This window comes from Ursus maritimus, unplaced genomic scaffold (assembly GCF_017311325.1).
Source record: "Ursus maritimus isolate PB19 unplaced genomic scaffold, ASM1731132v1 scaffold_1, whole genome shotgun sequence".
NCBI classification, from domain to species: Eukaryota; Metazoa; Chordata; class Mammalia; order Carnivora; family Ursidae; genus Ursus; species Ursus maritimus.
The window spans coordinates 54,780,028-54,802,814 of record NW_024423343.1 but is presented as its reverse complement, the minus strand read 5'-3'; the positions used below and the strand labels follow the sequence as shown (position 1 = coordinate 54,802,814).

At 41.6% G+C, this 22,787-nt stretch overlaps 1 protein-coding gene across 1 annotated transcript in view; it reads left to right on the top strand.

The window, feature by feature from the left end:
• LOC103659601 overlaps positions 1-22,787 on the top strand; it is a 122,634-nt gene that overhangs the window by 89,788 nt on the left and 10,059 nt on the right. The window contains exon 4 of the mRNA XM_040636603.1: positions 3,139-3,221. Coding sequence (XP_040492537.1) covers positions 3,139-3,221 — 83 coding nt within the window. The remainder of the gene's footprint in view (positions 1-3,138; positions 3,222-22,787) is intronic.

The following is a 22,787-nucleotide window of genomic DNA, read 5'->3' as shown; positions in this document are numbered from 1 at the left end:
CTGAGGAGCCAAGCCAGTGAACAGCTCTTTACAAGACATGGAAGCTTAAAATTACATTGCCTTAAAGTATGAGGGCTTCAGAATTCTGGCCTGACAGCCAACCAGTGTCTTTTTCAACTTGAGAGCAAGCAGTTTGGCAGATCTCTTGAGTTCCAAACTAACCGACCAAAGAAGTTCTCTCCTCTGTGGTTTGGGCCTCTCCAAAGCAAGAAATGCTGCAGTCGACCCGTGATGCCAGTAGAGGAGAAACACGCCCAAGCGCCTGTTCCGAGCCGGTTCCAGGAGACTTTTCCTGTATTCTGTAATGATATTTCAAGGTATGTGTTTTGACTTGTTGGTGGATTCAAATGTATGTTATGAGTCACGGAAAAACAGGATTTTATTGTTCTTGGCATTGGTTTGACGCATCTCCCCACCCGCTTCCCCCTTCATTCAGAGACATCCCCAGGCCCTCTCGGCCTCCCGCACCAATACTACCGTAAAGCACCCTTCCCTCAGGACCCACGCGCCTGAACCCTGAGCACACTCACACTGCACCACGTAGTCGGGTTTGTGGGTCACCTTCCAGACGTGGTTCTAGCCGTTCCTGATCAATCAGGGGCAACCTGGCCAGGGTTTGGCCAGAAAAAAGGAAAAATGCACTGGACCTCACAATCGACCAGACACAAGCATGAACAGACCCCTTCTCAGGCCAAATCAACCTTTCTGTTCCCGTCCTGACAACTATAAATCCAGAAGTCGCCACCACATAAAGCGCCTCACACACAAATACTTGAACTCTGACTTCCTTTCAACGGCCTTAACGGCGCTGCTTACCGTACCATGTTAATGTGCCCTGCTGTTGCAATGTCATAAATGACAATCTCGACTACAGTTGCAGCCCCGTTGCCAAGCCCAGCTCCACACCACCTTTGTCATGTAGCCTGTGGCCCTGACGGGGCACACCCAAGGGAGCTCCCCTCAAAGTCTTCTGCTCTCCCAAGCCTTTCCTTCGCTATTCAAACAAGGAGGCCGGCGAGCCACCACCGCAAAGTATAGACATAATTAACCATCTTTTCTGTTCAGTGGTAACTTATGTTCCCTATAAGGAGGAAAATGGAGGAAAAAGAAAAACAACAAGGCCTAGAGACCCACGTTTCATTTGGAACACTAGGGGTTCTTGGTGGAGATCATTAAAGTACGGTTTGAAATATTTTCCTTTTCTCATCAAGTCACTAGCCCTGTAATTGATGTCATAAAAAATATCTGTGTTCAGTTGCAGTGAGTTTCTCGGGTCCCTTCAAGTTATCAATTATTTACATCTCAGTGAAATGAAAGGGAGCTGTAAAGCAAGGTCCTGAAATGCCACCAAGGAGTCTGAGGGTGGCGTCGTTAATCTTGTGCATTGCACCCACGAAGACGGTGTTAGGACTCTGTTTTGGAAAGTTCATTTCCCCCTCCCTGTCATCCATTATCTGTGTGGGTTTTATTGCTTCTCCTCATAAATAGTCTCATTGGGCTTTTTGTTTGTTCATATCCTCCACAATTTATACTCTTAAAGATGAGAGGAAAAACACCAGTTCCTTCAGCTAACATAGGCCCCTTTCCTCTGGATCTCTGGGGCTTGAACCATTTCCTCCCTTATCCCTGCAGCAACCAGGGAGTTTTGTTCACTTACCTAAGTTCACACAGTCCAGATTTGACAGAAAATTATGTTTGCAAATGGCAGGATTTTGGTAGTATTAGGCATCTTTTCCTTCTGTTATTTTTTTCCTGCTTTAACTTCCCCTCCCCACACTTTCTTCCCCAGGACCAGGTTTCATCCTATTACTTGTCTTTGGGCGAAGCAACAGAGAACATTTGGTGATAAATCTGAAGACCCGAACTTGGCTGTCATTGCCTTTAGTGATATGTAAAGGCATCTTGGTCCACACACAACCTTCCCATATTCCGATAAAGGGCTTTATGGGGACTGCAGGTGCATTCTGATACTGCGCCTTTTGCCATCTCATTATGTTGGGACCGTCCTTTTATAGAACCCCTGTAACAGCTTGAGACAGTTGATAGAATCAGAGTTACTTCTAAACCCTAGAGTGCAATAGGCTTTAGCTTCTCTATCACTCAAAGTGCGGATTTGAATCTACACAAATCTGTTCCTAATCAGCCCATTTCTCTGATCTACAGAGCATAAATTAGATTGTTATAAATGAGGTGGCAAGAAATGCCTGAACCCTTTTGAGAGTGGCAGCAAAGCCCTTTCTAGGACTGAGGAGGGTATAGATCTTATTCCCCGTCTAGTCAAAAGGGCAGTTCTGAGGAATTAAGGGACAAGCTGGTTGGACAGGACTGCAGCCACGGTTCTTTCTTCATGCTGTAGTTGTATGTTCTATATTTACCGTTCCCTAGATAGTTAAACATCTAAACTGGCATAGGAGCGTAAGGAAATTCTGCCAACATCCGGATCCTGAAAACCTCAGCAACTTGATTAACTCTGGAGACTTGCAGTCCTATTTGCCAATAAGCATTATGCCCTCCCAAGTTTCACAACACACTGTAGCAACATACATAACTAATGTTCCTCTTTCCTTAATTTCTTGACAAGAAAAGACTCTTTCAAACATAAGGGAATCTGTTCACTTAATGCAGCCATAAGGAAGGAGAGGGGGCAGCTCTGCAAAGTGATGAAATGCAACTCACACAGTTGGGTGTCTGGGATGAAGGACCCAGCGGTTACGTGGCTTCCGCTTAATGGTCTAGTTTCTTGTGTGATGGAGGGGCATCACAGGGCTGAGAGCTCTGTGCTTCCCATTCAGAGGAAGCCAGAAAAAGAGGGAGTAGGGGAAGGAACAGGTGGGTGGGAGTAGAGGAAAGAAGTCCTCTCTAGCTTTCCCTCAATCCCAACCAGGGGCCAGTACTTGACAGTCCGTTTAATAGAATGTGGTTCTGTCAAGGACAAAGCAAGTATAACTTAAAGAAGCATCCACACATGGTTTCAAAGCTGAAAAAGAGTGGGGGTTTGCTGATGTGGACAAACCACTCAAAATGTTCTGAAATGTGAAAAGAGAGGGGCAAGAATTTATAAGGGAGAGAATGGTGCAGATATACTCAAGTTAACCTGATTTCTCCTTAGATCTACAGGGTCTGTGTTTTCTGTTATAGGTCACGATGAATGCTTTCATTTGTGTCCAGCTTCATGTTTTCCCAAGCGTGTTCACACACACATCGTGTCCGTTGTTCTTCAGGTAGGTGGCGTGGTGGGTGTCCTGCTTCCCAGTTTAAGGCTCAGAGGGGTAAGGGAGTTGCTTGATGTCACATAGTCCCCACTCAGATGGAGATCTCTTGGCTCGTATTTACATTTGCTCTGGAGCAGAGGCTGTCTTCATAGACTCCTCCGTCCTTCCCTCACTCAGCAGGCTCAGTGCCGGTCCCCGTTCTCAGTGGCAGCTTGGTAAACACAGATTGATGAATTAATTGGCAACAGTGATAATGACTGCTCTCAAGTACCTACAACAAAAGTTGTTGTTTTCCTCAGGGGTCTGCCCAGCCCTGATGTACCTAGGGTTGGCATTAGAAAAATCATGAAAAATATCAGTGGATATTAGTGACTGAGGAAGCAGGCTCCCATTTAGCTCTAGACACCACACTGAGATTCACACAATTAGAAGTTTATAGTCAACTGTGGGATGATGCAGTCCATTAATCTTTCTAACAGTTACACGGTTCCATTTGGACCAGGCTCAGCTCTTATAAAATGCAGACTCATTACACTGACTCAGATGGGAGCCGGGGGAACATATTCAAGGGCAGTGCCACCATTTGCAAGCATATTTGAAGAACTATTTTGGTATCTTAAACATGTAGTGGAAGTTAGGCAAGTTCAACAGAAAATCAGTCCTCGTCCTTTCCTGGCATGCTCTCTGCTTTCCCAGCCTGCTTGCTTTGTCTGCTTAGGCTGAGGATTCAAATACAAAGAGAAGGAGAACATCTGTAATCGTCTGCTCGGAGAACACGGCCAAGGGATTTCACCAAAAAGGGTTGGAGATGGGAATTATCCTGTTTGGGAGTGGAATAGGCAGCCAGTGTAAATGTAGTTCTCTGAGGATGAATTGGGTAATTTGGTCTCTCAAATTCTCTTTGGAGTTTGAAATAGCCGGATGGACTATATTAAAGAGATGAACACACAGTATTTGAATCTCCAGACTTAGAATAATGAGAAGAACCCTATTCCATCTACATCCTTTCTAATACAAAGAAGTACCTCTTGGTATTAAAACATTTGTGAATATACTTTCATTCCTTATCCCCAATTTTTTTCAGTTGAGAAACTGTGTCTGAGAAAGGTAAAATAACTCACCCAGAGTCACCCAGTTATGAGGTGACCGGTCAGCATACGTAAATAGAAGCCAGGCTTATTCCTACTAAAAGCCATACTCTGAAAGCTACCTTGAATCTGCTAGGTGTCATAAGGTATATTCGTATCACTATAAGCTATTATTAGTCATTTCAACCTCAGGGTGATTCAGGGGATAATTCGGGGGTGGGGGGGAAAGGGGATTGAAGGAGACAAAACAAAGAAGTTGGGAGGTGGAAATGACTCACCACCTATGTCGCCATCAGCCTGAACTGGTTGTGCTCTCAGGGATGAGGGCTGGCGTGATTCTGTGATACTTAGGGATGAGAAGTAGGACTTATCTGGGGAGGTCAGTTAGCAAGTGAGCATCCTAATAATAATGAAGAATGCATGCAAGGCTGGAAAACATGCAGGACCTAGAAGAGAACGTAGATGTGCTGTAGGACTGATGAGTCCCAGGCATTATTACTGCCCTGCGGTGGTTTTCAACCACCATGGAGTTCAGATGCATGTGGTACTGGTCTTTCCACTTAAAACCACTATCAGGATCTTTTATATTTTCTTCTTGCATTTTCATAAACTATAACCACTGCAATCAATATTTCCTATCAATATATTCTGATCAGTGAGCACTGAGTCTAGTCTGAGAAGATGATTCCTGGAATTGCTAACAGTGATGGAGTTAGTTCTTGATCATCTGCATACAGATTGTCCAAGCCCAGATTTTATTGCCAGGCTTGCTTCTTTCTGCCACATAGATCCTTCTGAGCCAGCTTCTATTACACTCTGTCACTGGGTGCTCAGGGAGGGCACATTAATTTTAATATTGGCTTTAGTCAAACCTCATTAGGAAGGTCAATATACTGCCCAAACCCCATTAAATAATATGTTCAAAACACTAAATAAATAACACTGAGATTTTTCATAGTTTTGGATCATCAAGGTAGCTTTTTTCTTTCTTCCAGTATTGCAGCTAATTTAAGACTGCAAGGAAGAAGTTTTAAACACATTACTTTTGGCTTAAGCCCAACAATGTTGCAATGTGATATTTAGGGCTAATGAATCAAGAGACAAACATGTATGGCCAGGTGTGGTTTGACATAAAAATTTCTGCAAGACAATTGGTCTCTCTGTATGATAAATGGTCAAACATCTCATTCATTTCTAATGTCTGTGCTTTAAACAGTAAGGTAAATATATAGAAGGCTTCCTTTTCTTTGCTTGGCATTTATCTTCTCAAGTGTGGAGGTCTGTCTGATTAATGTCTAGTCATTCAAGGAAAAAGATGTCATCTCTAAGTTGCATGAAACGTGGAATGATTAGGTCATGCTTCTGAGGGAATTTTTATATTCAATTACTTAAACTTTTTTTAAAACTTTTTTTTTTTTTTTTAATTTGTGTTCCAAGGAGACCCTTCTATTTCTGCGTAGCTTAATAGACGGAGGCTGTTTCTTGATGGGGGATCTTCTGTAGCAGGAGTCTCCATCTGCTGGCGGTGATGGCTCTGCATTCTGGCAGTGCTCAAGGACTTGCGGGTAAGGGTCTCATCCAGTGGGCACCCATATATCAACTTAGGATTCGTTCATACTTTCATCATGAAATTATGAAAGAGAAATGTTCTAATTCAGAAATTAGAATCAGAATTGTTGACCGTTTATAACATCAAGGCTATTGCTTTTTTTTTTTTCAAGATTTATTTATTTATTTGAGAGAGAGAGAGAGAGAGAGCAAGCTGGGGGAAAGAGCAGAAGGAGAGGTAGAGAGAAACTCTGAGCAGACTCCGTGCTGACCACGGAGCCCAATGCAGGGCTTGATCTCATCACCCGGAGATCATGACCTGAACCAAAACCCAAGAGTCAAGACAATTAGCTGACTGTACCACCCAGGCACCTGATGGCTGTTGCTTTTTATTATATTATTATCTAGCCTGTGTTTTGATTTTGTTGTGTGTGTGTGTTGCATTTTCCCCTAGCGGACTACCATAGTTCAAACATCATATAAATAACCCAGTTCCATTTGCTAGTTTCCACAATTCTTTAAAATCAAGATACCAGATAAAAATAACGTTTTGATGGCTAGAGTCTATTATCAGCATATGACACAAGTCTGGTCTTTGAAAAGGCATAAATCAGATAACACAGTTCCAGTGATGCTGCGCTCTTTTGATTTTTTAAAGCCTTCTGTCAAGGCTGCCTTTACCGGCATCTTTTGATAGTAGGAGAATTAGATCATTGGCGTCATCACAAGATGCATCTGGCAGCAGCTTTTCTTCATCATTATTGTTACCAGGGGTTTGTGGTGTTGGATTTCCTTCAGTCCCATTTGTTTTATGTCTGTATGTTTCTGGGTTCTCACAGCCTCTGTGTGTGTGTGTGTGTATGAGCGCATGTGAGCATGCATGTGTGGTGCGAGTGTGTAAGGAGACAGAGAGCCGGAAGAGAACTGAAAGAAGTTGGGGGAGAGCCACCAGCAGTGTGCTGAGGACTCCTTCCTGCCCTAGTCCCATCCCCATTCTCTATCTAGCAAGTACACTACAGGCCAAGTCACCCACTCCTAGCCTTATAATTCTTAGCAGAGGGACACTATGGCTTCCTATGGAAATATTCTTGGTTTTTCTGTCCCTTCTCTGTCCACCTACTCACGCTCTTTAAGAATCAGAAGCGCTGGGATGTGTGGCATCGAGGGTATCTCACACAGAGAAGCACATATTTCTCGGCCTGTCTTTCAAACGGCACATTCTAGACTTAGTGGCACAAGAGGAAACACTTCCTCTTTGTTTCTGATTAAGCCATCACTCACTCTTCATAATATCAAAGGTTCTGCTTTCGTTCAGCGAAGACAAGCAGCAGATAATTTCTCATAAAAATCCTTGAAGAGAATCTGAAATTTAAGCTTCAAACTTCTACTTGGTTATAGACTGGGATGACGCACTTATTTCTGGACCTCATTAATTAATTAAGAAATTAAAATACTTGTCAGATGCTTGCTATGTGCTAGATACTTGGGATGTAACAATGAACCTAAAAAGACATGGCTCCTGCCCTCACAGAGTTGACAGTCTAGTATTAACTTTCCATAATTAAATGGAAATCAACTTAAGCAGGGAAATGATTTATCTAAGAACAACATTGGGTAATCAATGGAAAGATGGAAACTGGTCTCAGGAAGGAACTGTGGCAAGGGTCTAGGTAGTAGGGTGCAGATGGTAGGAACCATTTGGTGGTCTAGGCTGGTACCTCTGAAGTGAGTATACGGGTACCAACCATTTTCCCCACTAGCATCACTTTCCTCAAGAAGCAGAGTCTTGGAAGTGAATGTCTTTATGGCTTATCTGGGTCACTTGTCACCTTGGCCAGAAGGTTGCATGACCCCTTGCTTGAGTAATGGTTCCCCCAAAATGTGCACAACGCTGAAGGCAGACTATGTAATTTCCCTTAATTAAAGCAGGGGACTGCCATCAAAAGAAAGGGGAAGTGATGATACACTGACAAAAAGAGCTCTTTACCATCCCCTCCTGTGCTTGGGCCCAGACTGAACAGAACCAGTCGATAATTTTCTCACATAGACAGCACATAAATGGCAAAGAGGAGGCTAGGAGGAAATGGAATCTTACAGGAAAGCAAAAGCACAGATACTCTTGATTCTTGGTGACCCATTAACATGACATGTCACATTCATTCCATTGGGTGTTCACCTACTTCATAAGTTTAGGTTTGATCCTTGTATAGAAAACATTGTTTCAAGTTCTAAAGATGTACCTACTGCATTTGCTGGACCTAAAATTGATAGTTGTGGCAGTATAACAGAGTGAGTGCAGATGCATGGGAATTGGGTACTGCCACATAATAGGTGGGCAGCTTGGGAGCACTCATGTAACTTTTCTGAGACTCAGCTTTCTCCTTTGCAAAATTAACATAATGTTTATTTTTGGATTATTTGGAAATCAGAAGATTAAAATTAAAGATATAAATGAATAAGTCCTTCACATGTGTTGATGTGCAGTAAATTGTAGATATTTTTGTTGTATTGTTGTAGAAACCTTCTCCCTACTCTTCTTTCAGCCTCTATCAATTCTAATGCCTTTAAACCGTTGTTAACTTCTGAACTTCTTCCATTAAGGCAAAAGCAACCTAAACAGTGAAATAATTTATCATCTCAATAATAACTTGGAATAAATAAAAGGTGGGAGTAGGATAATTGCAAAGTTAATAAATTTAGCAATTAATTGATGTCATCAAGGCTCCAGGCTCTATCTTTCATTCTGCCATTCTGTATTGAATTTGTTTCTTCATAGTTACAATATGGCTGCTTCAGCTCCAGCTATCACATCCTCACACACAGTGGTCAATAGCAAAAGAAGTTTCTTCTTGTGTGTTTCTTTTTGTAAAGGAGTAAAATTTTCCAGAACCACCTCTCACGCCCGCCCCCCCCATTCCTTAACTGAAGAGTTTCCTTCAGGTCCTATTCACCAGGAGTGAGTATATTCCTATACGTGCCTTTGCTACTAGAGAGACTGGGAAAGCGATCAGCATTTCTAGGCTCCACCTGAAAGAAGAAGGGAAACACTGCCAGTTAGGAAAGTACTTTCCATAGTGGCCACACCACCTGTATCCATAAGGACTTTGTACTGTCAGTTACCAAAAGCCACAAACTTGCTTTAACAAGAATGAAGTTTGTTGACACAAAACTAAAAAATCCAAAGCCATCTGGCTTCAGGAGAAGGTTAGGGGCTTAAGCAATGCCACCACAGATTGAATTTCTCACTGGCTTTCCATTCTGAATTCCATAGTGAAGCTTTCTCCTTGGGGCCTACCTGGCGTGTCCCCACAGCTCTGAGATCTCCACTTATGACCACAAAGTTCCATGGCTGTCCAAGATCTTATATCTTCACTCTCTTCTAGGAAAAAGAGTATTTCTTGTGGTACCGCCTGCGTCCAGATGGTCTGTATCTTTCTCTTTAACCTTAACAGGATTATGTGCCTAGACATGTACCAATCTGTGTACAAGAAATTTTGATACAAGACAATTGATGTCTGCCTCTGAAATTGGGGATAGACAAACCACATGCCAAAGAATGGAGGCATTCCCCCACCTTAGGACACCATTTGGTGAGAGATGGGGGATAATAGCTGTGCTTGGAAAGCAGCAAATAATTGTCTGTTGCTACCCCTGTAGCGGTCTCTGTACTTAAAGAGGACTTAGTAACGAAGGTTAGTCAATGTACTTCTTTGTACTATGTGTTATAGTCCATCTAATTCAAGTCAACAACATGTATCTGTGTCAACTTATGTCATGCTATGTGCATAGTGGTGGGCTGCAATGAAAGCCAAATCCCTGTCCTTAAAGCTCGGGGTGATATTGTCTCATATTATTAAATGGTCTCTGGGCACTTATCTTTCCATATATTATCTCCTTAACTATTCTGTAAGCATCATGATGGCAAGAGCCTTGTCTGAGTCAGGAGGTATTTGCCCAAACCCTTCCCTCTTCTCCTACAGCACCCAAACCACACACACAGGCGTCATTCTGAAGATCTGTGGACTGTTTGATTGGTGGCCAACATTCTCATATATTGAGTGACCCCCAGTGCAGGACCCTGCCTGTCCTCCGGCTCTCTTTTAGGTTCTTTTTCAGGGTTGATTTCTGTATTGCGATAGAGATTACTAGTGTTTCCAATTTCATTTCCCTCTCCATCTTGAGCACACTGCTGAACTCTTCTTCCTGCCCCCCCCTGGTATTTAAGTGGGACCACAAGACTGAGTTTTGGCCAATGAAATGTGGGTAGAAGCTACTTTGGCTACCATCAAGCCTGGCCATAAAGCCTTCTGTGTAATCTTTCAAGTTCTCCCCCTTGCTGTCCTTAGGGCTGAGAATGAGGTACGTTGAGATCCTAGGAGATGGAGTCTCCTCATAATGGAAGGGGCCCAGACCTTGACTCACTGCTTGGAAGAGGTGCTCCCAAGAGAGCTGTCCCACCAGGGACGTTCACACTGGACTCTGAGTAAGCAAGTGCTTGAGGTTTAGGGTGTGTTGTTACAGCTCCTAGCATCACACCCTGAGTTTGTTTGTTTTAAGAGAGCAAGTCTGGTTCTGATAGTTTTCAGAAACATCTTTTGATTTACAAGAAACTCTAGAAAGTTCCTATCCTTGAAAAGAGAATACCTTTGAGCAAAACATTGATAATATCTTCAGATACAATATCCAACATTCTGCAGGATGGTCAATTTTCAAGAAAATATATCTTTTCAGTAATAATCAGGACATTTGCATTATCCCCAAATTTGGGAAGAAATTATTATAAATGGTTTGGTCTGTGCATTAGTGAAATCCCTTAACCCCATTTGTGTGCTTGTCATCTGGCTGCTCATTTGCAGGTATTCAACATTCCCAATAAGAGTATTCCCTTACCTGCTTTTAAATCATTACTCTTTTTATAATGGCTTCATTATTTCTTAATTGTCTTAATTTTCTTTCTTACCCATTCTTGTTAAAAGCCGATTAAAATATAAATAATTTTAGTATCCCAGGCACTCTGGAAACAAAATGAATTTCAGGTTTATACTCATTTGTCAGTGAAAGCCAGAAGAGGAAGGCAGGATGGACAATTCTAGATTAACCTCAACTGATTTGATTAGGCCTTTATGCCACATCCGCATGGCACTCAGAGTTCGGTAATGTTAGAGCCAGGAGGGATCTTAGTGATTATTCAGTCCTCACCCCTCAGTTACAATGAGGCAGCAAAGATCCACAGAGGGCTGCACAGTTGGGTAGTGATCAAGAGAGGATTAATCCAGGGCTAACAGTTTCCATTAAATGAGCTGTGTGGCATTAAACCCAGGTATGTGAGTGAGCTTTCACTCTCTCTGTCATCTGTCTCTCTGGTTTCCTCCTTTGTTCCCAACCTGTAGTCCGTACGCTAAAGGCACTAACAAACACCACAGACTTACTGGTAAGTTGATGTCTCTAGATGCTTCAGCCCAAACAAGAAGTCCAAATAAAGCTTTTGGTAATATCTTTGTGGAAGTTTCTTTTTATCACCACTGCTCATTCTCTGTTCCTCAGTTCAGTGTCTCTGGGCAAAACAAGATAGAAAGGAATCTTCTATTTCCTGCTTATTAAAGTATCACCCTGTTCTACATGGCGACCATCTTCTAACCGATTAGAAGAGTCATTAATATCCAGTATACTTTTTCAGGCAGAAGAACAGTTTTTCCCTCATCTCAGGAATATTGAACTCTTGTCTCAGATGCTCCTTTAACTAGCTTTGTGACTGAACTGAACTCATCACCTTTCTGACCATTACTTTCTCATTGGTAAAATTAGGGGTTAGTTCAGAATGCCATTGTCACTTCCAGTTGGGATTAATTAACCAATGAGTTCAGCAGTATTGGACAGCCTCTGTGGAAGGCCCTAGGAATTAAAAAAGAAGAAGAAGAAGAAAAAGAAGTATCTCCTGCCCTTGAGAAGCTCTCAATCTGACTTGAAGTCCATGCTTTTTCTGGATGGGGTAAAGAAAATGGATGTGTAACAGATTCTCACAATCACACTGGGAGATGTGGAATCCAGGAATATCTGAATCTGTCTGAATGTTTAAGCCTCCATTGGCACTTCTTCTTTTTTTTTTTTTTAAATCATCATTCTATATCATGTTCTTGAGACTTGAATTGCCTCTCACCTGTATTAAAAATCTTATGCAACTATGAATCTTTGAACACTACATCAAAATATGCCAACCTCGATGTTTAAAAAAAAAATCTTTCATTTTTTATTTCATCTGTTCCTGTGCTGCTTTCCAGTTTTCTTCTCTGTAGATTATCAACCCTTAGGAACTAGGTTTTAGATTCTCTATAGAGGTCCCCTTTGATGCACTTAATCCTGGCCTGCAATTGAATTTACTACACTAAAATTCTGCTTATATTTTATTTTACAAAGCAATCCTTTCTTAATATGTTGTTACAAAACTGCATCCAATTGATCAAAGGAAAGTAGTTCTTTCTCTCTGCCTCTATTCCACCTTAATATTCTGGATACCTGTTGATCATATCAGACAGAGGTCAGAAGGAGCTTGAGGGAATAATGGAAGCAACTCAGGAAAGCCTGCCTATCAAAAGCTTCCTGGAAGTCTGTGCTTGGTCTACTGATGTGGAACCTCTACAGTCCTTTGTGTTCTTTCACTGTGGAGTGCTCTGATGCTCTGCAAATCCAAAACCTATCCACCAGCTGGTGTCCATTTTTGAATTCTCTTTTCTTCATTTGCTCTTGGCAGTGGATAAATCAGATATTACCTGTATCAATTTGGACTTTAGTTTCTTAATTGTGTGTCAAATCATCTTAGCCTAGAGATGGTTTCTCCCCAATATGATCACTGTAATCTTTCATGGTACCCTTCTACCTCTGGCTGACTCTGTATTTGGTACATGGATTCAACAAATGAAGGGTCTTGGTTCATTTGGGGCACAGATCAGAATCCTTCTATGTCATCTACCAGAATGACAGACTCAGACTACATATTCACTGGCCCACTGTGGTTCATGTTCATTATTTTGGAGTGTATTACTCAGGACTGTCTTGGTTATAAGGGCCCAAAATCCACTCCTAAGGTGACTTATATTAAAACAAAAAGAATGTACTAGATCATATAATAATTGTAAAATGTAGGCCCATTTAGGCATGGCTGGATGCTGGAGTTCAAATTTATTTGGACTCAGTCTCACTCTTACTTATTCTCCCATTTGTTGGCTTTACTCTTGGATGAATACTCTTCTTATGATGCCCCCCAGCAACTTCAGACTTATATCCTCTTGGGTTCATGTTCAGCTCAGCAAAGAGCCTGGTAATGACTGGTCAAACTGGAGTCATGTGCCTATCCTTGAGATAATAATTATGGCCAGGGGGAGGGAATATGTTGATGGAAAAAGCTTGGATTACGTATCTACCTCAGGAGAGGCAATGGACCTAATCTCACTGTGCCCTGAGAGTAGGGGAGGGTGGTTTCCTCACAGGAAGTTAAAGGTATGGTTCCCAGGAAAAAGAAAAGGGAATTTTGGGAAGGCCAGAAGGTCCACTGCATAAGGCCATTGTCTGACAACCTGTGTGCTTGATTCATGTCTTTTTCTTGTTAAGATTATAGTTTGGGGTCACTGTCTCATAAGCTTTCCTCTTGCTGGTTTTCCACGTGTGTCATTACTTCTCTTTCTAACTCTAAGATCTGATGCAATGAAGGGTTCCTCATTTTTTTTATTACTTCTGCTTATACTTTCAAAAATCAGAGATGCCTCATGTTGTTTCCATTCTGTGAATCAGCGGAAGAAAACCACCATTGTTCAAGATTTCAACTGTTTCTCCAATCTAGCATGCACACGGCAATGTCTTCAGAGTGTTTACTGGTTATTAGCACTACATTACATTGTACTTGAGGCTAAGAACATGTTTTGTACTTCAGTTTTATAAACTGTTTTCTAATTTATCAATTAATTTATCTGTGTTCATCAAGAGACTTTTAACATTTAAGCCCTGGGAGAAAGCAGGCACGCCACATCATAAAATTAGCAAGTTTGGTAAAACATGAAAAGAAAACATTTATTCCCCCCTGCAATTGTCTAAATAGTCTACAGATGCTCATGAGCTATTGCCAGCTCTATTTGTTTATTTACTTGATTTATAACATAGGCTCAATGCATGAAACATCATAGCATACATACAATAAAATATATGCCTGTGTTAATCTGTCAGTTCACAATATCATGTTTCTTGCTGTACTTCAAGATTCCCTTAGCACATCTTTGCCATTCAATGTATCTTTATTAATAGTGACTCTTTCTTGTGATTTCCCATTATACCAAACAAAAAGAGTAATGGGGGGTGGAGGAACACCTATAGAAATATCTTTAGCATTGTTGTATTATTCTGCTTCCTTCTTAATAAGCCAAATGGAAGTGAGTGGGTTCATCATTCCTTTCCCCTTAAGAGACATGATGTGATGTGATCATAAGACTTTTTAATTTGGTAGGATTCTAGGTATGATTTCTAATTGTTATTCACTGATCTTACTATTTATCTAATCAAGGATTAAGTTTCTAGTTCCACAGGTGGAATGTGAAACAGGTTTTTTTTCCTCTTAATGAGCAGACCTTTACCCAGAGTCACAGACTCACAGACATAAGGCACAAGTATGTTTTAATGACACCTGCTTCCCTCCCATGACACATTGGAGAATGGAGAATATGTATTCAAAGAGAAATGTGAAAAGTTTCTCACCATCCAGGCAGGGTACTGTTCAATCTGATGAGTTACTCCAACTACTTGGATGTCCCCAAGGAAACTGGGCCTTTCCTTTTTAGTCAAGGATGGGTCTCAGAAGGTGCAACCGTAGCAACATGGGCGGTGCCTGTCCTGTTGCCTCATGCTATCCTAGAGTCAGCCACCGGTTCCTCTTTTATGGGACTGGCTGAGTGGAGCTCTGACTTACACAGTTACCAGTGTTTCAAGGGTTAGATGGCCTAAACACAAAAAGCTATCAAACCCTCTTAAAAAACAGTTAAAACCCAATCACGAACGTGATTTCCAACATTCCAACATTTCCAGCATTGCCATATTAAAATTAGATTGTGTCAGCCAGTTTTATATTTAAGGCCCATGGGATTTGACTAGTTTAGAAGACAATCTCATAACTAAAAGAAAAGTCTCATTACAAATGGCCTTTGCTTGGCAGTTCAGGTCCCATAAAGGGGACTGTTCTTACCAAGAAAGTGTCAGACTGAAAGAAAGGGATCGCTGTTACAAATGTTGGCCTCAACCCTGAGTCTTTGATTTTATTTCCTCAGCTATCACACTGATATGGCAATACTTATGACCAAATGTATTTAACCTCACAGGAATGCTCTGCTGAACAGTGAAACAACTCCTTAGGTCCCCTGAATTCTTTGACATGTCCCTAAAAAGCACCCAGAAATGAAACAATGTCTGACCAGATAGAAATTGCATATATCCTCTCTTTGATTATATGGACAAGTGTAAAAGACTCAGAATACAGGAGTATGGATTAAAACAGCATCTACTAATCTTTGGGGGATGTTTCTAGGCAACAAGCATTGCATGATATAGAGATCATTAAATCTGTTCTATTTTTATGCCTGGTGTTCCCAAGGGGTTCAGAGATCTCAAAACATTCCAAACATTTTACTGAGTCTTCCTTTAGCCTTATTAATAGGAACTAAGGACATTTTAGATGCAGGAACATTGCTGGTGCAACTTCACTGAAAGATGGAAATCTTACACATTTCAGGCTTAACTAATAAATTAACATCATGATACAAATGCTATTTTCCTATGTCTCTCATTCCTGGAATCTCCGAATTTGTGTATGGGTGTGTGTGTGTGTGTGTGTGTGTGTGTTTTAATTTCAGTTTAGCATTAGAATTCTCTTAGCTTATCATTATAAACTATGAGCATCCTTTCCATGTGAATATTATTTCCTGCCAAGTAGCACAGGTTGTCATAACCACCACATGGGCCAGAGGACTCCCCCCAAGTGGCCCCTGCATCCCTTCATTTCAGTGGCTGGCTTTAGAATTATAAGAATTCCCATCACAGAGTCCAGATCTCTTTTGGCTGAAATTTTGATTTCACATGATTTCTGTTGGAATGCTGGCATATGTCAGTCTTGTTCATTACAGGAGGTCAGATGAGTCCAGAAATTCTTTGAATTTCATGGTTTTGGACTCTGATTCAGTGCTCCCAGTGGACCAGGTGTCCAGTGCCTGCAATAAGTAGATGCACATTCTCTTGTTTCTCTGGAATGCAGTCTAGTGCAATTCTCTGAATGTTTTAAATAAGAGATTAGCTGTCCCCAGCCAGGGAGAATTTAGGCTATGGATCAGGATGACCTCTTGAGGTCCTTTCCAACTCTGTGTCTCCATGATTCTTATTTCCTCCCTGGAAAGCAGATATTAACATTTTACCAGGTTCCACGCTTCTTCACTTTTTCAGCTTTTGTATTTCAAGTATCTATTGATCGTGCAGTTGCACGCTACTCCTTTGTTCTTTACATCTTTATTGATGCAAAGCAGTGCCAGAAACTGCTTTTTAACAGTTATTCAATCCCTGATGCCCTTCATGTATCAGATTTGGGATTTCATTTCTTAGAACTACTGGGCTGGCTACACAATTAATTGCTTCTTATTAATAAGCCATTAGACTCACTTGACCAACCATCAACAGCTGAAGAAAAGCATGCCTCCCCCTCCTTTGCCCATATCTCACTCTCTTTTGATGTTGAAGCTGTTCTCCTGTGTAATGGGAGACTTGCTGGAGTGTCTGGAGGTCTCTGGCTCATTTATGTGACAGGAAATGTAATCTCCTGATAATAAACAGGTTTCTGTGGCCATCACTGTGACCTTTATCACTTCACCCTTTAGAGAGATCCCAGAAGGCTGTTGACGCTTAACTCTGGGTAATCACATGGCTATTAAGAAAAGGGGTTGTATGTTTGTATTTGTGTGTGTGTGGTGTGTATGTGTCTGTGTGTGTGTGTAAATATCCAGCCACTGGCACCAGCAATCTATGTTCAGGAGGAGGCATAGCATACAGGGGAGCGGGGCCAGCTCTGGGGAGGGACAGATATTGGTTTGAAATTCAGCTCCACCACTGATTAGGCCTATAAGACCTTGGACAAGTTATGCCTCCTCTGTAAGCCTCAGTTTCTTCTTCTGAAAAATGGGATTATAATACACCAACTCAGCTTGATTGCTTTGAATATTAAATGATGTGTGTGCATATTCTTATTCCATAAGAATTAGCTACAATTGCTCTCTCTAGTCCTCAGCCTGTTGACTTATGTTCAATGAGAGAACGGCATAGTGTAATGGGTAATGAATGGGCTTTGGAGTCACACAGACCTGGTATGATCTCCAGCTGTGCCATTTACTCTGTGATTCTTATTCTCTCTTCTCACAGGGCTGATGTGAGGAATATAATGAGGTAATGAGTTGTGCCTGGCATGCAGCAGGCTCTCAAAAAACATGGGTTTCCTGGCTGGAGACCATCAGGGCCCTTTAGACCTCCCTCTTACAAGAACACAGAGCTAGGTTCAGTCCCAGGCTGATCCACAGCCCCTGACTGTGACTGCAGACCCCATATGTGCTCCATGAAGATGGACCTCTTGCCCAGGCTGTGGTCTCTGCATTTGTTCTGTGTTATTCGTCCTCATACAGTCAGGAATATAGTCCTCTTGGCCCCTCCCCCTGTAGGTCCACAATGCTTTCTCTAGATCCTTGGGACCAGATGTGTTTCAGAATTAAAAATTTTCCATATTTCAGGAAGATAACTCAGTGTCATCTGCATTACAGTATCTAATATCCCAGTAGGGTCTGGGCAGCTCTCTGTAATCAAACATTCATATTTCTGCAATAAGGTGTATGACTATTCACCTTGAAGTGAGATAATTGTGAAAAACTTTACGTCTTGTCCAGATCCGGTTTTGTAGCCAGATATGTTCAGGTCAAGTCAGAACTGACTGCCAATAAGTTAGGGAAAAACGTTCAATTTTCAGAACTTTTTCAATCTGGAGATTTTTTTTAAAAAAAAAGATTGTATTTATTTATTTGACAGAGAGAGAGTACAAGCAGGGGGAGCAGCGGGCAGAGGGAAAGGGAGGAGCAGACTCCCTGCTGTGCAGGGATCCCGATGCCGGGGCTTGATCCCAGGACCCTGGGATCATGACCTGAGCTGAAAGCAGATGCTTAACCATCTGAGCCACTCAGGCACCCCAATTTGAGGATTTCTGACCACGGGTTGCAGACCTGTACAAATCCTGGAGCTAGAATTGACTCTTCAGTCTTTATTTCTGTCCCTCTAATGTCTAAACCATTTCCAAGTATTCTACTCCCCTTGGCTATAAATATCCTTCTTAATCTGTGCCAAACTACAGAATTCTCACTTTAAAGCCATTTCTTGAGAACCTTCTTCTTGGTAGATACATTCCATTCACTCAGCTGACTGCCCCTGTCTTTTACTGCTGCTTTTCCCCCAAGTCTCACCTTTTATCTGTATTAGGAATGGATTTGTATTGCTGGCCTTGGGTGAAAGAATGCTTCCTTAATTTGTCCTTAGTGTGTACATTTGCTTTTCCCTCTTCTGTTTTGAACAGCCCACAGAGTAGGGTCCTGTCATCTGATTCCTTATTCACTTACTGCCCACAACAGGAGATTTCAACAGGTCATTTGGATGATGATAGGAGCAGAACAAAGAGGGCCAGACGTCAATCCCAAATGAATGCTTTAGTCACTTCCATGACCATGGGCTGCACTCCCAACCTTTATTCAACCTTCTTACAAAAGGGGTTGAAAGAGAGTGAACAGATCAGTCTGCACATCTGTCTTTGTTGCCATAAAAACCATTCAAACTTGTTCCATCACAGGTGAAGTTCATCTTAAAAAAACAATGAGAAACCTACATTTTCCAATAGTGCCTTGAACAGAGTTACTTGATGGTGACAGTGATCTTTATATGTAGAAGACTATACTGAGAGGAGCTTCTGACCACTGCTAATGAGTAATGGTGACTGGGGAGGAGCAGTTGGCAAGGGAAATGAGGCGTTGCCCATACTTGTTGGCTCCATTTCGCATATGCTGGTCGCTGTCCAACTTGGTTTAATTTGGCTTCCCTCGTCATTGGAAACAGTTCTCCCCAGAGTAACCAGTGGCTTCCATGTGGCTAAATTCAAGGGATATGTTTTAGTCTTCATTGAACTTAAACTCTCAGAAGCACTTCATGCCATTGCCAGCCCCTCCCACTTGAAATACTCTTCTCATGTAGCTTTCATGACAACACACTCCTAGTTTTATCTTCCACCTTTTACCTTTTCTATTTAGTCTTCTTTGCTGGCTCATCTTTCACTACCTAATCAGGAAATACTGGTGTTCGCAAATTTATATTTCCAGTCCAGATCCCTCATTTCACCTCCAGGCTTGTGTATACGGCTGCCTCTTTCAGATCTCTTCGTGGGTGTCAGCATATCCAAAGTGGAGCTCATGACCTCCCCTCCCAAACCTGGTCTTCTCTCTCTCTGTCTGGAAACAGCATCATTATTTGCTCTCTTTTGCAAATAGGACACCTGGGCATTGTCTTGGTCTCCTAGAATATAGCCCCCAGTCCCCATATTCATTGACCACCAACTCCTGCTGGTTTTACCTCTTGGGCAGCTCTCCTGCCTGCCATGTTTTTTCATCTCCACCACCACAATGCTAGTCCCAGCTTCCATTGTCTCTCATTAAGGATTGCAGTCCTGTTACTATGGAGGGAGGAAAGAATGGAGGTTAGAAGGAAACCAACAGTCTCTGTTGTGATAGCTATAGGTCCATACCTGTTAGGATAAGTATAATAGTCGATATGTTTCTCAAATTTGCATCTTACTGTTTAATATTAGACTATTTGGAAGAGCAAGGAAGGGTAGTACAACCTCAAGGCTTTTGGCAAAATTGTCCCTAGTCCCGTGTCCAACAGACCATAGTGGTAGAAACAAGTGAGGTCTAATCCCTTCCAGAAGTCCCTTATGCCCAGGGATCCAGGGAAAACTGCTACCTCTCCCAGGTATGTTGAGCCATGTATTGGCTCAGCCTAAAGGATTCCCTCAGCTCATCTGTGACCTGTGACCCTGCCCTTCAGTATGCGGGTGAGGTTTGTACAAGTTCATGAGCTGTCCTTTCCTGATATTCCCCTGATAGCTGCCCAGCAATGGATACTGCCCCCCGAAGTAGATTTGCAACAGGAGCCTAATCCAAGCCTGCAGCACCCTACATCCAAAAGGTCTAACTGGAACTGTACTGGTCTTGGTGATTTTGTCATTTATCCTCATCACCTGCTGAATTTGGTGTGTATGATACATCCAAGGTCTCACCCTAGAGAATAATCTCATGGTCAATCTCAAGATCAGCCTCATAGAAGCAAGTACAACAGCAGTTTCAAACAGTGGCTCTCACCCTCCAATTCTGCTCCTCTGCTAACTATTCCCATTTTGTAAATGCCACATATGGGCACTAGCTATTCACATGGAAAACCAGAGAGTCATCCATAATCCTATCTTCTCTCTAACCACCTCCCTCCACCTTCATTAAATCACTGAGTCCTTTTGTTTCCACCTACAAAGGACTCCTGGACTCTTTTTTACTTCTTCCTACTTTCACAGGCAGCGCCCTGGTTGAAGCCACGATCTTCCAGGCCCCTTTCCTAGCTAGTCCTTTGCATTAATTCTCACCCTCCCCCTGCCATTTATTTTCTGCACAGAAGCTCCAGTGATGTTTTACAAACATGAATTATATTGCGTCCTTTCTTTGTTCACCATGCTGTAACTCCACTCACTTCTTTCAGTTATTTTAAAATCAGCATCCTCTTTCCTGCCTCAGGGCCTTTGCATATACTACTGTTTCCTCTGTCCAGAATTTTCTATCCTTATCATCATCTGGCTAACTTTTTGCTCATTTCGAAGATTAGATTAAACATTTCCTCGACTTCCCAAGCTAAATTGAATTCCTCTCAGTCTTTTGAATTCCCTTTTAAGTTTTATATTTCACTGTTATAACTGATAGCTATACTCTTATTTTTATGATTAATTGTTTAACGTCTGTCCCCCTAATGAGATCATAAACTTCAAGAGGGCACAGACCATATCTGAGCTGAACACCACTGTAGACCAGCAGTAATATCTTTGACACAGAGTAGGAGCCATATTAGTCAGCTCAGGCTCCCATAATAAACTACCATAGGCTTACACAATAGAAATTTCTCTTTCACAGCTCTCAAGGCTAGAAGTCCCAGATCAAGGTCTGGCAGCTGATGAAACTTCTTCTTAGCTTGCAAAAGGCCACCTTCTTGCTGTGTCCTCATACAGCCTTTCCTCAACACAGGTTCATAGAGAGTGAGAGACAGAGGTATCTCTTATAAGGCCACCAATAATATCATATTAGGAGCCTCTTATGACCTCATTTAACTTTAATTACCTCCTAAACACCCTGTCTTCAGATACAGTCACATTAGGGGTAAGGACTTTAATGTATGAATTTTGAGGGAATACTATCCAGTCCATATCAGAACACAAAAACATTTGTTGAAAATATGAATATAAAATAAAGTCATTGGTGAAAAATTACTTCTGATAAATTGACAATTGGTTGCTTATTGTAGTTAAGTTTCATGAATGTGAAAGCATGTATTTTTTTTGAAATTTGCATTCAAGTGCAATCATCTTAATAAACATTTTATGTTTACTTCTTTTTTTTCCCCTTTACTTTGGTAGTTTCCCATAATGTGGAGTTGGTATCTAAATATGTATGTGGCAAAGTAAAAGAGAATACATTTTCCAAAAATTGATCAGATTTGAGGGGGGATTTTGAAAGTTAGATTTCTTTGGTCACTTGAATTGAAGACAGTTTAATTCTAAAGTCCCCTTAATTCTGTTACATAATTGGCTTCCTAGACAAATCATGAAATAACCCTGGTTCATTAAAAGTACGACAGGAATGAGAAATCTGTTGGATGATTCCATTGTTCATGTTTAGTGTCTGTCCTAAAAGTAATACCATGAGAACCTCCACAAAACATTTTGTGCTCTGATATTTGTTTTTACTTTCCAGAGCTAATGCTTCCTCTGGGTTTATTTCCTGGGATTGCTTCTTCTCTCTTCTTCTTCTTCTTCTTCTTCTTCTTCTTCTTCTTCTTCTTCTTCTTCTTCTTTTTTTTTTTCTTTTTTGAAGGAGGAGGGGGCTATCTACTAATAGTGGCTTCATTCCAACTAAGGAAACTGGCCTTCCCACATCCATTAATGACAAATTGCAATACTGTTGCTGGACTAGAAACTATCCATTAGAATCAGTGCAGCTCCCAGGGTTATTAGGAAGCACATATGTTTTCTTTGTTTCTCCCTCCACCCCCCAAGTCAGTGCCCACAAGGCATTTTGTGAAGGCTCAGCTATTTTGTGTACAATTACACAACCGGTTTAAACTTATTTTGGCAAAAGCGTAGTGTATATGTGTGGTGTGTTGGAGGGTAGGCATTTAAAACCCCTTGGAGAAGATGTGTCTTCATACAAAGTACTATTACTTACAGTTTCTGGAAGTCACTTTCATGTAGATCACAATGGGAGGTTGATATGTAGTCTGATAGAGCTAGTGGACTCTGACCAGGCATTATGTAGAAATGAGAACGTAAGTGGGTCCAGAGAGATATCACAAGGGCTTACCTGAGGTGGTGTTCAGGGCGGTTAGCCGTGAGAGGCATGACTGTCAAGGGCCAGTACCTCCCACTCTAGCACGTCTTTCATCTTTTGTTGTAGAGTTTTGTCAGAACATAGCTAGTGAAGAAATCCCTCTGGGCAAACACTCTGTGGGTCTCTGGTTAGCATCTTGACTTTGGGAAAGACATTTCACAAATCATAAGATGGCAAAAGGTGGTCTGAAAATGAGA